Here is a 17,799-nt window from a genome sequence, read left to right as displayed (position 1 = left end):
TACACACGGAAGAAATAGCCCCTGACTGGCCCCTGACCTGGTCTGCCTCATGCAGCAGGTTGACATCACCTCTATACCAGTTGCACAAGTGGAAATCACTTTCACCACAGTTGTATGAATTGCAGCACTGGTATCCTCTACAGCTCAGGTATGAAAACATCTGCAGAAACAGTCTGTCTCCTGGATTAAGCCATTTAAGTTATAGAATATTTTCCGTGTAAGTAATAAACCTGCATTTCTAGGAATGTATTGGCTGCTGTGTGCCAGAAGCTGTTCAGCAGAGCAAGGCAAAGCAAGCTGAAGTTCAGTGTTGGCGCTGTACATGTGAAACAGTGGTGCTGCCCAGCAGCAGTGCTCTCCAATGCGTGACATGGTTGAAAAGGAGCCATCAACTCCTCCTGCAGCACAGGCAGAGCAGAGGAAGATGCCACACCAGTGTTGTTTTGCCCAATGTTTGCACGTGCTGATGATGCAGTGAGGAGAAATGTGGTTTAGTTGACTAAGAAAGTGATTTCAGTGTGGTGGGCTTTTGGCACAGGCATTCCATGTCTTACCATGCTACAGGTGGTTTAAATCCCGGTGCCTTTGTTGTCCCTTCTATTTCCTGGTCCTGCAGGGAAGTGAGGAGGTGCTAGATGCAGAGCAAGTAGCTCTGTGGAGGTGAGGAGGGTGTGAGTATTGAGGAAAGGACTACATCTGGAATCAAGGGGGCCCTTGGTTTCCAAATATGGGAGTATGGGTCCAAGCACAGTAGTCACAGAAGGACAGTGACTGCTTTCCTGGGCTATCTTTCATATGTTTCTGGCTGATTTCTTTACATTACAGCCCATTGTTCTTGTTTAAGTCAAAGTTACAGAAGCATGTGATTCATGCTAGATTTTTCTGTACCCATCCAAAACACAGTAAAACAAAACAGCAGTTTTATATCTTACATAGAAATGCAGTTAATAAGAGCATATGACTTGTATTGCTAGCTCTCACTAATTTGTAAAGGCTACTGCATAAGAAGCAATTGTTTAGAAAAAGGCACAGAGAGAAAATCCGTATGTGAATTTAATAATTTTTTGCACTTAAAATTTGAGGGTCAAAGATTTGTGGTCAAATAGGTAAAGTACTTGCTTTTCTAAATTTTGATAAATATATAAAACAAGTGGCATAGATTACGGTTCCCCTCGGTTCAGTCTTTTTTTTTTTTTTTTTTTTCCATTCCTGAAACATTCCGTAATTTAATTTTCTGTTGAATACTGTAACTAGCAAGGTTGAAATTTCTACCTACCTAATTGAAAGATACACATGCACTGAGATATATCTTCAAGTAAGATTTAAACCCCACTCTCATAATTTAATGGTTTGGGTTTGATTTCAAAGCTTGTCACAACTATGTTTTCAGGACTTCGGTAGCCAGCTTAGATTACGTCAACAGTTTCAGGGAGCTTTTGAAATACATTTTTCTTGGAACTATTTTCTGTTTCCAAAATTTGTCTTGCTCTCATACTCTAAACAAAACTCAGCTTTCTTTAGCCATCATACATCTGCATTTTTAATATTATCTTCAAAAAAGGGCAAAAGATTATGTGATAAAACAGGGACATGTATATACCTCACTTTTGAAATATTAGAAATTTTCAGGTTTTGATTGTAGTTGTAATGAAAGACTGATAACATTACTTTTGTATACTAGTTTTATGTTTGACTCAGTTTTGTGCATCTACAGGGGTTATTTAATGTAGTCTTTTATGCCCATGTGATTGCAAAGTCTCTGCTGTTCTTCACTGTCATACTGCAATACAGTGATAAGTGAGAAAAATGCCTACTTCTGCTTTTCTAGTTTTAATCAGCTTTTCAAGGATTTTTGCCTTATATTATATGTCATTCCTACAGGCATAAATCCTGTCCTCTTGTAACAAGCTAATGTTCAAAATAAAATCATCGTTGCTTTATGCTATCAATTTTCTGGGCAGAATAGATTCTTTCAAACTATGCATGTTTTGTCAAATTGTTTTTACTCAGTACCTATAATATCAACCCTGATTCTTGAAACTCTTCCATGAGTATATTTAATTTTATGCACAAAATTAAAGTTATGCTTATGTATAAATGCCCATGTGATCTCTCTGTGCTTTGCCAAGCAACTTTATTCCAGAGCTGTCAGGTGCATTATGTAACTGCTCTATATTAATTATTTAATCCTTTATTATTTAGAGTAATTATAATTTAATATCTGTAGTTTTCCATGGGAGAATTTTCTCTTAATACAGGCCTATTTTCTGTAGTTATTCAAACTCCAGAAGAAGTAAAAGGAAAAATAAGTCAGAATTTGAAATTAAACAGCATAGAAATGAGGCTTGCCATTTTAGGAAAATGTTGAAGCAATCATTAAAGATAAAATCAGGGGCTATCACTTCAAAACTCTTCTTTATAACCTAATCACTCTTCTAAACCACTTCCTTCTGTTCTTAGTAAAATATATATATTGTTCCAAATTAGTACTGAGAGGAGATTACTGTTGGCTCATTTTCCTCCTTTCTGTTTTGTTCAGTGGATTAGTAATAAAAAGAGATTGCTGGAAACAGAGGTTAAAGCAAGTGGAGGTACACTGAAACAGAAGGAAAATTGAGTTACTTCCTCTGAAACTCTGACTTTTAACAACTTCCTGCTGGAGTGTGTTTCACCCCTCTTGAATACAAAATCATCTTATACATTAAAAATATATATATATATGTATATATATATGTGTAGCCAAAACAATATCATTTCCTGAATGAGCTGTCTTTTGCAAATACTATCCTCTTTCCTCACGTAAGTTTTAGCACCATTAGAATTTAAAAATAAAAATAAAAATAGTAACAGTGATAAATTTTGAAGTTCAAGACTAAAATGCATCCTACTAAAATGGATAGCTAAGTTACTAAGTTACTTCCTTCAGTTGCTAAGTTGTAACTGGAGGAAGCCAAACAGCTCTAACAACATGGAAAAAAGTGTATCTGAGTGAGTTAATTCTAATTTGGCTGTTGCTAACATCTTATTTTTCAAAACTGTTTTGGCCTCATCTTGACATAAAAATCACACATGCTTACATCCAAAAAAGGGTGTCAAATGGAAATTCATAAAGTGAGAAATATCACTGTAGGGGACTATTGCACTGGGCTGTACACAGAACATTTCAAATGCTGTTTTTTCAAACCCACCATTTCTTTTGTAGATCACCTGTCTCCTGTGACTGGATCCAGTTCCTGGATTCATCTCTTAAAGCTTATGAGAACTGAGTAGAGCATGGTCATTTTTTCTAGCTGCCAATATTTCACATGGAGATTTCATGTCTTCTAGTGCCTTGGTGCATGAGGCTGCACAACCCCATTACCTTAATTCCTCAGACCAGTGTTCCAGGCTTGAGGTTCTTTACATGTGTCCATATGTTCTCACAACTCTGTACGTGGTGGATGCCTCAGACTTCTCAAAACATCTCATTTAGCATCTTAAGGACCAAAAAGACAGGTATGAAACACAGAACTTAACGGGGATTTTCCCAGCAGCCACATCTGCTTGTAAAAGCATTCAAAGTAGCACTCCTGAACACACTTTTCTCACCCTATGATTCATGCGATTCTTGGGTTTGATGGGTGTCCTGGGTTTGTGTAACATTTTCTTCACTTCCTAGTGAGCTACCCCTAAGTGTAGCAGTGTAAATGTAGCCTATCCCTTAAGGAGAGCATTGCTCCCTAAGGAAGGGGAAATACAACTTGTGACTCCATTTGGCTCTAAGCCCAGAGGCAGGCTTCTACATGGGGAGCTGATTGTCATGGGAGAGCTAGAGGTTGAAAGGCTTGGTGTTTATGGAATTTGATGGGTCTTTTGCTGATGGCTTTCATTCATTTAATCACTGGAAGCTGAAGGAGTACTCTCAAGGCGTATCCCTGTTTGTGTGCCTTTATAGTCTTCCCTATATCTTGGCAAGGGGTCACTTGGAGATGCAAGTTATTACACAAGTGGGATCTTGGTTGCTTTTATATATATATATATATATATATTTTTTTTTCTGAAAAGCTTCCCCTGCTCTTTCTGAATAAAGTATCTGGAATAAACCAGCCTTGCTGCGTCAAAACTGCCTTTCCCATACAGGGGAAAAAAAACAAACAAATAGAAAACTGGCAGCTACCATACAAATTACAAGACAGAAAATAGCATAGATTTCACAGTTTTGTATAAATGCGTTCAACACTGCCTCAGCTATCTTATTTTGAATCTTTGGACATGGGTAGTGGAATCCTGCCTTTCAGTTTGACCCTGAATGTCAAAGAAGACATTAAGAAAACTCTTTATGTGCTATAGCATTTTCACAGGCCACCTGGACTAAGGGCAAGTAGATATACAAGGACATAGAGAGCTGCTGAGATCCAACAGTCGTAATATTCACACCAGCTGCTGCTCTCCTCCCATCTCAGGCATGATAACTGTGCAACTCCAACCTCTAAATAATGTGCTCTTTACTCTGAAATAAAAAAGTTTTAAAAATGCATTGCGTAGGAAAGAAGCCAGAGCACCTCATGTTCTGACCTCTCAGCTGGAGTAGATCACACACAGCTTACTGTGAAGTTGCTCAGCATGTGCTGAGCCCTCCCCTCCTATGGGAGGGGAAGCACAACAGTGGCAGATGGTGAGGGAATGCCCTAATCATACAATCAGAGGTATGCATCCAAATGTGTGATGCGAGATAACAGAGCCTTTGTTTCCTCCCTTCTTTGTCTGAGATTACCAGAAAGCAGGCATGCTTTGCTAAGTGAAGGGAAAGCAACCTTGTTATGAGGCACTCGGTCACTTCACTGCATGTGTGGGAGAGCTGACACGCTGCTCTGCCCCATCCTCTGGCTAAGCACACATCATTTCCATAGTAGGGGACATTTTTGTTTGGGTCATGTTATGCTTGTGTGTTTGGTTATTCTCTAAATCAGGAAGGGACACCAAACCCTCAAAACGAGGACTTTTCTGTATGCTTGAGCAGCCATCGAAAACACAGTGGCAGAGATTTCGCTGTGTTGTTCACGACAGCTGAATCTGTGCAGGCTGGGGCTACTGTCACCGGTCGTGTTGTGCATCACTGGACTGATGAGAAAAGCATCTCTGGGGAAAGAGACAACCATCCAAGACTTTCTAAGAAATGAGTACTTATTATTATTAATTCATCTTCTCAACCGCAAGAAATAAGCAATACTTCCTATAGAATTGATATTAAAATTTCAGTTTGACAAGAAATATGTTTAGGTAAATGAGATGAAACCCTTCTTTTGGGCATCCATGACAAAAATCTAATGAAATGCTAGAGTATTAAATGTACAGGAGAAGGAAAAGTTCTCCCTGATCTCTCTGCTTTAGCCAGAGTGAGTATCTAGGCTGGAGTCAAGGTTTTCCAGGTCCTCGGGGCTACCTTTCCTGTCAGGCCATCCTCTGGTGGTGGCCAGTCACTTCCTCTGTCAGTTGTTATGAAAGGTTTAAATGCTGAGCCAGCAGATACAAATGATGGAAACCTGGATTAGGCTACTCTCTTGGATGGCTTGCATTTCTGAGTTGCAGGCAAACTGTGATCTGCTGGGACAGAAGAGACTGACAGCAGCTCTATTCCCAGTCTTTTCTTCCCTAGATAAACATCACTGCCTGGTGAATTTGACATGAATTCATGAGTGACTTTTGGTTTAGATAAAAAAAGCTATAAAAACATTCTCTGGTCATTTGATAATGATTCAAATCTTGATTTTTCTACACTTTCCTGATCACACGTGCTGTGCATACTCAGACTCATTTTCCAGGGCACCAAAGGGAGCATAATTGTGTTTATTCCCTATTATTTAGAGATCCAGAAACACTGCTGCTTCATCATCTTGGGTCTCTTTGGAAGTCTCATTGATTGCCAAAATGGATACGCTGCCTTGCTGTGGTTTGCCGTCTCTTATCTTTGAATTAGTGCAGTTTCACATTATATCTTGAACTGAGCCTCACAATGTCTGATGCTTCAGCACCCCGAAACGGAGCTGAAGAGGCAACAAAATGTGGGCACAGCCTCTCTCGCTGGCACCTCCAGCCTCCCGCGCAGTCCTGGCTTCAGTGTCCCTCTCCTGGAGAGACTCTGACAGATGGAGCTACTGCTGGCCTGGGCTGCTGCCAGCGGGGACTTCTCTTCAGATCAGTGGTATCCGCATCCAGACCTGTCACTGCCTGGATGGGCCTTCAAACCCTGGAACCTCCTGGGAGATGTGGTGGGAAGCCAGCCCCAGCCTGCATGTGCCAACAGTTCGATTGCATGGCACACCCGCTGTAGACAATGGACCAGCGTGTGTGAGCAAAGGTGCTTAAAGGCACACAACAATTAATAAAGTTGTGTTATAATTTAATACTTGAGAAAATTTCCTTCTCATGGTGCTAGGACTGGCTGCTGGTAGTTCTACTACAAGCCTGTAGTTTTACACGTTTCCCACCGTAAATTCTGAGTTGGGAAAAGCATGCTGATGTTGGACTTTGCTAGGAAGAAGTTGATTCCAATTGTAAATGAAATAAATATATTGATAGGGACAAATTCCTATTTTAAAATCATATTACCTTTAGTAAAAACCTTTAGGTTACTGTATGACTTCAAAGATCATTCATTTTGGTAAATAAACCCTCACAATGATAAAGTTATACAGACTATGAAAAGTTAATCTAATCATAAAAGAGAATGTACATGAGAGGAGAAAAATCCTTAGCTAGATTGAGGGGTTGCAGTTATTACATACATGTTTCCTAAAATAGAATCGTACCATACCTATTCTTTGAATATAGGTTTGTGTTTGTTAACTTCCTTAATGGAGTTAAAGGTAGCTTAAATTACTGACGTATGTTTCAGTTGTTAAAAGAATATGATTCACAATTAAGAAGTCATTCTACTTCATCAACAGTCTGCCTTCACTACTGTGTATTTGTTTACTTTTCTAGTGTCCTGAATGAAAGTTATGATTATGGTGTTAGTAATTCAGGTTTTAAGAAGTAATTGTTTTAAACTCGAAGTCATTACTTTCTTTATTTCATTATGTAGCTCATAATATTTAAATACCTAAGATAAATTTAAATACACATGAACTGTATTACTAAATTTCTGAGCAAAGCTAGAAGTCAGTCTAACAAGAAAATTGGAGACGTAAAATCTGGAAGGTAAAAACAATGTTTAAAAAGAATCAGTAAATTTAATTTTAATAAGCTTTTAAAAGTGCAGATGGTTGAACTTTTTATGGAAAAATCTTCATGGGCTATAAAACTGGGCTCAATTTTTGTTGAGTTCAGGGTACTTAATGTCACTTTATGAGCTTGCTTGCTTACATACTTACTGTTTTCTGTTGGTTAAATACCATTGCTAATGTAGTGAAGTAAGTCCAAGGTTAAGACTTCTTAGCTTTTGTCCTGACTCTAAGGCCTTTGACACTTTGGCCTTTGACCAGTTTAACCTTTTTTGTCTGTTTTGCTTTATGGATGAATGCAAGGTAGGACTTCAGAAGTAGCAATGAATAGTTATTAGCACATACTATACCCTTTTCATAACTCAAGATTTCCTGTATGTTGTACGAACTGGTATCCAGGATTACAGAACAAAAACAAACAAAACAAAACAAAGACAGGAATTGTAGGAAATAGTTATGCAGCAGTAAATGATGAAGGCAATATTTTCTTTAGCAAAGACAATTTTTACCTCCAATTACAAATGTAAAAACTGGGGTAATTTAAATCCTTGCAAAAGTAACATATATTTTTTTCCTTTATTCTTTCTTTTGAAATGACTTCTGCTGGAGAACAATCTTTTATCTGACCTGACATTTTCCTCCTTATTTGAACTGTGATTCTTAATCTCAGAACCTCTGTCTTCAAACAAAGAAATAGTTGCCTACAAGTGGATAGAAATTCAAGGAAAAGGCTTTACTCATTCATTATTTATAAGCTTCCCTTGTGTTTTTTTTAAACTAGAAACTTTCAATGTGTATTTATTATTGCTGATAAATGATATGGATATATGTGATAAGGATAACTAAAAAACTTCCTGATCTTGTTTGACAAGGATATATTATGAAAGTTAAGATTACATTAATTTGCTAATAGTTTCTACAGGATCCTCAACACGACATATTTCTGTATTTCTTCTAAAGCAAATTAGCTTTCATAGCGCTTGGTTTAACTCACTAATGTAAAGGCATTTAAAACATCATGCCCAGCTTTTGTCGTAGATGGTTATTTCGTTAGAGTTTTCAAAATGACTGAGATAAAAGTAAGGCAGAAGTGTGAGTACTTCTTGGTATTTGTATAGTTGTATGATTTTCAATTCATATGTAGAAAATCGATTTGAAACTTGAAATGAAAATCTTTCCAAATGTTAAGAGTACACAAGTATCATTCTCTCCCTAACTATCTTTAAGCATTTCAGATATGTATGATCCATGCTCAGTTTTGCCTGTTGGCTGTCGCTTGGGCATTTTCCAAAATTCTTCTGAGCAAGAATTGGAGAAGGGACTGCTAAACAAAATGATGTCAGAAGAAGGTTTTCATGGGGGTACAGTAATCATTTCCTGAGTGGAGAAGCAGAAGGAACTATATAAAAAATAATTGGAAAAACTTCTATAGGAGGAGACATAGAGGCATCACCTTATAAAGATCCCTTTATCAAGGGATAGAGGACAAACCAAGACCTAGAATTTTGTACTCTTTCAGACATAAGTAGTATTTTTTTCTGCCTTTTCTAAGTTGAGAACAGCTTAAGTGGCCTTTAAAGGAGAACCTTCAGTTACCCTTAGCTTATCTGGAGAAGTTTCCATAGTAACTTTATTAAATTAACTTTAAAATGTAATTTTTATTTTTTGGAAAGTGAATACTCATCACTTGTACGTGTTTGCCTTTGCAGTTTGCATGGGGTTCTAACTGTATAACATGCTGCAATGACAGAGGAAAACACAGGCAATGTCAGCTGATGGTAGACTTTGAGGTCCTTAATCTTCTTTTACAGACATGCAGTTTGGGAACCACAGTAATGTTAGGGCTGGTTAATCCATCTTTCTTCTGGTGGGCTAAGCAAAGTTTTTACTTTGGTATAATCAACTAGACATGTAGGAGTTTATTAATTCATTCACATAGCAATATACACATCCTTTTAACTCCCCCTTTATTTCAGAGTGCCCTTATTGTCATCGACATAAATTATACTGGTGATTATAATGATGCAAGCATTTTCATATTGATTTAACTGCATCACCGCTAGAGTTATTTGCAGCATATCAGTCAGACTGACATACTTGCAACATGCTTTAGATATACATTATGACATGAAGTGGAAGGAACTGAAAGTAAACATGGTCCCATCTAGAAATTTTCAATGTAAGTGAATATCAGTCATACCAGCAATCATGATACTGTCGTGTGTTTTGATAAGTTTATGTTACTCAGTTGATGTCCATTGCAGAATTATATTTGCTTTTATTCAACAAAAACATTTAATTACCTGATACACAGTTGAATATCTGTTGTATTATCTTTATGAAATGTGGCCCAATTAATTTAGTAGTGTGTCGATTTGTCCACAGTTACCTAAAATGGGATATAAAATTCCATAATAAAACATACCAAGGAAAACATCTTAATCCACCTTTAAGAGCAGTTCAGTTCTTTGTTGTCAGAAGACTTTCATGTTGGTAATAAAATTAATCTATTTTTGACAGGTATTTAATAACAAGGATTAGTGGCTAATAATTCTTTTAAGCATAATTTTCAGTGACTTATTTCTGGGCCAGTTTTCTTTGGGTTGGTTAGTTGTTTGTTTTCTGTTCTTGTGTGAAAGAACAGCTGCAGATTCAAATTGTAATATCACACCACTACTGTTACAGTATTGACAAGTATTATCTCACAAAACACAGATATTTTCCTTCATATTTTTCTTTTCATTTTAATCTGGGGCAGGGGGTGGAGTGTTCAATACAATCTCTCTATTGTGAGTATGGAAAGATCAAGTTAAAAATAATCAAAGTACTAAAGAAATAAGACAACATTGTTTTTTGACTATTGTTGTAGAAGCAACAATAGCTGGTGTATTTATTTGAAAGAATTTCACTTCCTCCTGGCCAGTTGTTGTGGAACACAGAGATTTTGACAGATATGCACTGCATTAAACAATCAGTATATTGACTTGAATAATTCAGAATTTCTAAAGGGAACATGAGAAAGAGGCATATAGAAAAGGAGAGCTTGCATATCCACCCTTGGCTATGTTGGCCTATGCAAGAGAACAGAGAGCCATCCTGCTGCCTCCCTGCTTCCTTTAATTGCTATTTGGAGGTGGCTTTGTCACTGGTCAGCACTTGTGCTTGAGGAAGGATAACTCAACAGCTGTTGTCTTTTGGGATACAAAAGAGCACAAAGACCGTGTCTTCCCCCTCAGCACTGATGTAATTATATTCTGATATTGATACTATATCCTTCCTGCTAATATAATATGGTTTATTTCCCTCATAGACTACTTTTCACAAATGCAAGTACTTTAAGATATCAAATATCTTCATGGCATTTCTTAACTTCAGTAAAACCTGTCAGGGTCTCTATGAACTGTCCTTTTCCATTTGTAAGGGACCAGGCACTGCTAATGTGCTTCACAGGTACTAAACATGTTGCACATTTTCCACCATCTTGGGCTTCTAAATCTTGAAAGGCTCAGTCCACCATCACTTCTCCAAATAAATACTTCTACCGAGCCCCATTCCTATGAGGGCTAGCTCCTACTACCTGAACTAGATAATTTGAGCCTATTTCAAGTGTGTTACACTGTGTTACAATTACCATTGTAGGCATGTCCTCAGTGTTGCTTTCATCTGTGAAGGAAGCTGTGTAAGAATTTGTAAACATTGAAAAGGAATGTCATTGTGTGCATCTCCTCCCCATCATCTCCTTCCCATTTGGTATAAGTAGAAGCTGTGGGCTATATGGCATCAGATGTTCAAATTGCATATAGATACACATTCTGGGGTTTGTCTCTCTTCTCTCTAGTTTTGTTTTGTGGTTTTTTTTTTTTGGTGTGTTTTAAATCTACAGATTAAAATTCTCATGCTTCCAATAAAGAAGACAGTGAAATGGTTCAGTGTTTCCCAATGATCATTTTAGCATTTAGCTGATGACTGTGCAGATATTATTGTTGGGACTCTAGCTTTTGATCTGGGTATAGCAAATGCCTGGTGCCAGGAAGCACCAACTTTTGTTTACTCCCTAAGAGTATGTAATGCTGATTGCAAAAGAAGAGGTTTTTTTTGTTTGTTTGTTTGTTTGTTTGTTTGTTTTAGTGGACGGGCCTGGTGAAACTGCTGCTGGAAACCAGTATATTACACTTTTATGTCAAACTTGTCTTAGGACCTCATAATAGATGATATTCAAGTAAAAAGTGAATCAGTTTATAGAACTGCAAACTCTAGCTTTTGATCTAGATATAGCAAATGCCTAGGTTTCTCTGCCAGATTTGCAGCACAGTGTACAATTCTGCATAAACAATTTTAACAAAAGGTAGTGTAGTTTATGTAAGGAAAACTTTTGCCTGCTGTAAGCTCTCAGATTAGTATTAATCAGCCTGCAGAATTTACTAAAATGGAGCTAGCTGCTCCATTCAGCAGAGCTGAACAGTGCACAATTGCTTTGAGTGAGAAAGGAGGAAAGGTTAATGTGGAGCTGTTGGGTAAAATACAGTCTTTTCAAATTGGGCATCTAGTTCAAGATCATCAGCTCCCCGAATCAGTGTCACAAATAGGGTCATGAGCTCAGAATTTACATGCAAATTGGGTTGTGCATTCCCAGAAATGGAGGCCTGAAATGAAATTTTTTGGCTCTGCTGAGCCAGCTCATCAAAGAACACTGTAGCCAATGTGTCTGTGTTGTCGCTGATTTTTTCTTTTTTGTCTCTGATCAAAAGTTATAAGTTTTACTATATAAATTATAATTTAGTAAGTTCCCGCACTTCTAAGTAATACCAAAAAAAAAAAAAAAAGGGGCAGAAATTAATTGGTGCCAGATGTCATCAGGAGGCTGGGACTAATACGTGCCGGAGTTCCAGCTACTGTGTCCAAGGCAGTAGCTGAACATACTAAGTTTCTGTATCTATGTTAGGTACAAGAAGGTCATATAGGTGATGCTAATCCCAAAACTGCAGATGAGAGTACCAGTAAATATTTTAGCTCAAGTGTAAGTTAGCTTTAATTATATAACACAACATGTTTTGCAGTCAGTACACTGATGAGTTGCTAATTCCTAGTCAGAGTAAGAGATTAGATTCCCAGCATATCTATTAACTAGCCAGTCTACTCCATACAGGCTGGAGCCTGCAACTGTGACTCCCCTGGCAAATATTTCACTAAAGCAAGATGTCTTAGTTGTTTAAATGGGAGTGGAACACATGATTTAGCCATGTCTGTTCTCCCAACAAAGTGTCTTACTCAGTATGAGCCAGTAAGTAAGTGTGTGATCTTCAAGCTGGAGATGTCTGTGCCCAGTAACAACAATTTCCTGATTATGTAAATGAGTTCTTAAAAATCTTTGGCATTTCTTTAAAAAATCAGAAATATTTCTTTCAATGATGTTAGCTGTCTGGCATTCTGCTTTAATAATCCATGCACTTCAAGCATATTTCTTTTCCTTTTGACACACTGTCAAAAAGAAGGGAAAATCAGTTAAATAATTGAGAACATGTGGACTGCCATAAACAATCACTCTTGTTTGTTTCTCCGCAGAAAGAAAGGAAGTGAAGGTGGGAGAGTATAATGCTGTAGCTGACACACTGGAAATAATCAACAACAGCATCAGGTTCCAAGGTAGGATGGGAAACTGGAAAGCGGTACAGGCATTACATGGGTAGCTGTATGTAGTTTGTAACACTGCATGCTGTTTAGAGACCTGTGTTAGGATTTTTAATATCAGAAAGGTGGGAAATTGTATAAAGAGAAATGGAACTGAGCTCTTCTTAAAAAGAAAATTACGAGAATTCTGACCAGAAATTTATAACATTTTGATATTGTATGATTGTTTTTCATTCCAATAACTGAGATAAATTTATATTGACATGTGTACACAATGTTCTTTCTTATTTCAACAAGCTACAGATGTCTTCTATTTCATCTCCACCAACCAATAATATTCTAATTTCTTCTCCATTTCCCACCCACCTGAAGGTTGCTCGTGTGCTGTGTTTGCAGATGAGAAGGAAATTATTGTTTTTCTTTAGGAGGTGTCTGTTAGGTAGTTGGAAAATATGATTTCAAAATAACAGGGCTAGCTTTGTTTAAAACATCATTTGAGAAACAAGGCTAGAGAGCGTTCAGTCCAGCAGTGCTTCCAAGGTCCACAGCAGGCATGTAGCCTGTGTACATGGACATGACTGGAATTTCACTGCAGTGACCTAACGCATGACTGTTTGTCCATTTGCTGGAGCTTTCTACATTTCCTTCTGGTATCCTTCAATGGACTCAATAGAACACAGCTCCATGCCCAGCTCACATATATCAGAAGAACGAGGCTTTGAAAATCAAGAGTGCAAAATCTGTCCCAGTTGCCAAAGTTTGGGACCCAGCTGCTTATTTTTGATGGAAAACAGAACCGATGATGCAGTTGAATATTGATTCAATACTATTAATTTCCAGAAAATATATGCAGGATGAATCAAGTAACAGGAGACAGTTATCATTCCATATATCTCCATGCCTTTTTGGACAATAAAGGATGCGAAAAACTGTTCAGGCTTTTCGCAGGACCAGACTCCTACTTCTTGGCCTGGCTGCATCTGGCATTCCTTTCACCCATGGTCTGCCTTATGTCTGTCTTAAGATGTGTGACCCAAGTGGCAGTGAACCCTCCCATTGTACTCACCTTGGCTTTTTGTGGAGGTAGTCATGTATACGGTGTGGAGGACAAAACTGCTGCATCTGTCAAGCAGTATGAAAAACAGTAACTTGAGGCATTTCAGATGAAGAGTAGTAAATATAACTGTTTAAACCATTGCATAAAATTACACACAGGAGAACAGTTATTCACAATATTAAAAGCAACAAAATTGAGTGGTCATCCTACAAATAAGAAAATATATTTTATGGAATCACTGGTTGTTTAACGCATCATCAATATACTCTATTTTAGATGCAGCAGGGTGAATTTTTTTCTTTAATATCAGTTCCTTTCATTTGGGCACATGCTTTATTATATTTTTGGTTTGTTATTTGTTGCTTAATTTCTTGAAGGGTTATGCAAATAAATAACCTGTAAATGCATGCTCTCAGGTAGGAAGAGCAAAAAGGGAAAACCTGAGGTACTTTTTTCTAATTTCAATTCAGCAAATGGTCCCTTGACCGATCACTTTAGTGTGATCACCATGTGAAAGGAATTTTTTATTTGGAAACGTTGAAAATAAAGACCAAAGCATAAGGATCTTCCCATGTCAGAATTGTTTCAGCATAACTGCTGTGGATAAATTTCTCTCTACATGTATTCGGATATTTTAGTAAGCAAGTAGAGTGTGTGAAGTAGGGAATGAAGAGCTTCATTTTAGCTGTCAGGAAGTAATTATTCTCATTATACCAAGAAACCTTTAATTAGCAGGAGCTGACGGTCAATCTGGTATATGGCTTTAAACTTGTTTGTTTTTTTTTTAAGTTCAGACATTCAAATCCATGCCTGCAGAGAACTGAAGAGTGAGTCTGTCCCTATAAAATCCTGGCTTTTCTTTCTCCCACACTGCTCCCTTCTGTAGGGCTCTGAGGGCACTAACAGCCCTGCCCACCCCCAGGGCTCTCCCACCCTGCCCATGGCCCCGGCCCCCATGTCAATCCCTGGGGCCGTCAACCTCTGCCCCAATGAGGCTGCAGAAGGGCCAGGCTCCAGATCCCCACAGCTCTGTGTCAGTCTTAGCTTTCTCTCAGTTAGTTGCAGGTGAGGTAGGCCATTTGTGTTTGCCCTGATGATAATGAAAATATGCTGAGAAATGATGTCCTCTGTTTTCTACTCATGTTTCTGTCATTTGTTTCAGAAAAGCATAACCTTTTGGTAAACTTTACAGTCATTTTGGTGTTATTTACATTTTAAAATGAAGATAGCGTACATTTTACGGGGTTCTGCATTTGGATTTTGTTGAGATTTTTTTTTTTCATCTGCTCCAGAAATGCAAACCTTCTTGTCAATCAATGTGACCAAAATATGTCTATCAAAGTCAATAATTTCATCAGCTACACATGTGGTTTACAGTTGCTAAATCTAGGTATAGTAGTAAGGAGAGGCATATTTTCTTACACAAATTCTACATTTGGCTGGACTTTAGCCTTTTTTTTTTTCTTGTTATTCTAGGACTTGAGCCTCCAAAGGACAAAACAATTATACAAGAGGAGCTACGCAAGATCTCTCTGCCTCTCTACAGCATCCTTTCAGCCCTCACCATCTTAGGAATGATAATGGCCAGTGCTTTCCTCTTTTTTAATATCAAAAACAGAAATCAGAAGTAAGACATACATGTTACTTCTATTTCAATCTGTTTTCCATTTAAATGCCAGCTTCGTAGAGTGTATTATTAATATTTATGTAAAGAAAATATTTAAACTGTGGAAAGATGATATTTTAGAACTATTCAGATAGAATTACTGTATTATATATACAAAATGAAACAAACTGTCTGTTAGGATGAGTTCTTTTATACTGTTTGGAAAGTATGATTTTTTCTTTTTTAATTTAATGTTTGACTGTGTGCTATTGACATTAGTCTTCACTAATTAATCCATCAGTAAAATAGGAGACCTTTTTACTAAACATACAAAAACCTAACACAATAGTAGACTTTATAAAACAGTGTGTATGCTTATATATTTTATGGAGTTCTACAGAAGGTTTATAAGTTTGCCTGGTTACAAAAAAACTCTTCTCATTTGCTCTATTGCTCAGTAATCTCTCTTCTTTAATGCTCTATCACCTTTTGTCCATAGACTAATAAAGATGTCCAGTCCCTACATGAACAACCTTATTATCCTTGGAGGGATGCTTTCTTATGCATCTATTTTTCTTTTTGGTCTTGATGGATCCTTTGTCTCTGAAAAGACATTTGAGACACTTTGCACAGTAAGTAATTCCACATATTCTGGTTTAAGAATGTCTTGCAGAAAGCTCTGCAAGATGTACAAACAGTGAACAATGTTCACTAGTTGGATGTCTCCTTCCTTTTAATAACTGATTTACTTCTTTTCTGGGGTATTTTCTGGGACCAAATTCTGAAACATGCATAAAGCTTTATTATTATTGGTGAAACCTTCAGGTGTATTAGGAATTTGCCTCAGACTGAAACTGTTGATGTATCTTCTTGTTTTGAAATTACACATATGAAGATGTATTAAATGCAATGTTTGTGGAATTACACCTAGTAATATATTTGAAGCTACATTTTCTTTATAGATTCCATATTATTTTATACTTCATGACTGCTGCTTTCCCAGACGTTTCTACTTAGTATTTTTTACTGAATCTTGAAAGGCTTCTACTGCTATTTTTAAGCTAGACTTGAAACTCAAACAAGCCTAAATCCATGTAGCATATATCCTAGTTAAATCAAAATAAACAATTCTGAAATCAAATTGTGTATTGGAAGTTAGCAAGAAAGTTTTTATTTACAGAGAAAAATTCAAAGTCTGAAAGTTGCATGCCTAAAGCTAGACAATTTAGTTAAATCCCAATATTTCAGTTGAAATTCCCATACTGACTAAAACTGTTATAGAAATGAAATATCGTGACTTGTTCAGTGATATCATTTCAGAACACTGGAGTTATCGTCAGTACATGTTAAGACATACTACAAGATATAATAGTACATGTGAACATGCAGGATTTGTTGTGCAAAATCCTAGCTTCCTTAGGACACATCTGTGTTTTAGACACCTACACCTCAGCAGGCAAAGGAAGAAGAGGGACAGAATATTCAATTTTTCTAGAACTAGAACAAAAATTCTCTATATAACTAGCAGAAAGATGTTCCTCAAAGACTTCAAAAGGAAAATCCTGTTCACCTCTCCCAAGCTAAGTATATAACTCTGAATGCATAGGGACTAGCATTCATTATCCAGCAAATATGCTTTCTTTTTTGTGTGTGTGAACCAGTTTCCAATGGACCAGAAGTGACATTAAGAAGCTAGTTATTGATATCAATCCCCATTCTTTTTTCACCATCCTTTGCAGAAAAAGCTTGTGGCAGAAAGTGCAAATTATACATCCTGATGTCTACTCAACCATGAAGGGCTTACATTCAAATCTTCTGATCTTATTGCCAGGCTGTAGGACACTGTATGACTAGGCTGCCTACAACCCTCCTCTTGAAGCAGCCATGCTTTGCAGAATAGAATGAAAGAAAATGAGAAGCAGAGGCACTTACCAACATGAGGTCTGTCATAGAGGGAAAGGTCTGTACAGGCACTTGAATAAGATAACTGCTTTACCTAACTGAACTGCAAGAGAAAGGGGTAGGGGAGAATGTTGTGTTCTCAGTGCCAAATTTTGATTAAGAAATATTGCCACAGGCTTTAAACAGAGATTTTACATCAACAGAGCAGAGACTGTGAGATTTCACACCAGGCTTGGCTTTCCTGGTTTTCAGTCCAGTATGGAAGCATTTCTGATTGTGATTTCCTGTACATGACTGCTGATTTATCTTATGAATCCCAGCTCTGTCAGTGGTTAGTGTTAGCAGCATAGATGCAAGAAAACCTCCAGAAGCAACCTATCAGGAGTTTTTTTTTTTTTTTCCAA

The 17,799-nt window shown here is 37.3% G+C and overlaps 1 protein-coding gene across 6 annotated transcripts in view; it reads left to right on the top strand.

Moving 5' to 3' along the window:
* Positions 1–17,799, top strand: part of GABBR2 (gamma-aminobutyric acid type B receptor subunit 2) — a 475,356-nt gene that overhangs the window by 294,785 nt on the left and 162,772 nt on the right. For all 6 annotated transcript variants that reach the window (XM_083824026.1, XM_083824027.1, XM_083824029.1 and 3 more), the window contains 3 exons: positions 12,765–12,845; positions 15,364–15,514; positions 15,993–16,125. In XM_083824026.1, coding sequence (XP_083680152.1) covers positions 12,765–12,845; positions 15,364–15,514; positions 15,993–16,125 — 365 coding nt within the window. The remainder of the gene's footprint in view (positions 1–12,764; positions 12,846–15,363; positions 15,515–15,992; positions 16,126–17,799) is intronic.

This window comes from Anser anser, assembly GCF_964211835.1.
Source record: "Anser anser genome assembly, chromosome: 2".
NCBI classification, from domain to species: Eukaryota; Metazoa; Chordata; class Aves; order Anseriformes; family Anatidae; genus Anser; species Anser anser.
The sequence above is the reverse complement of the archived record's forward strand: the minus strand, read 5'-3'. Positions and strand labels throughout refer to the sequence as shown.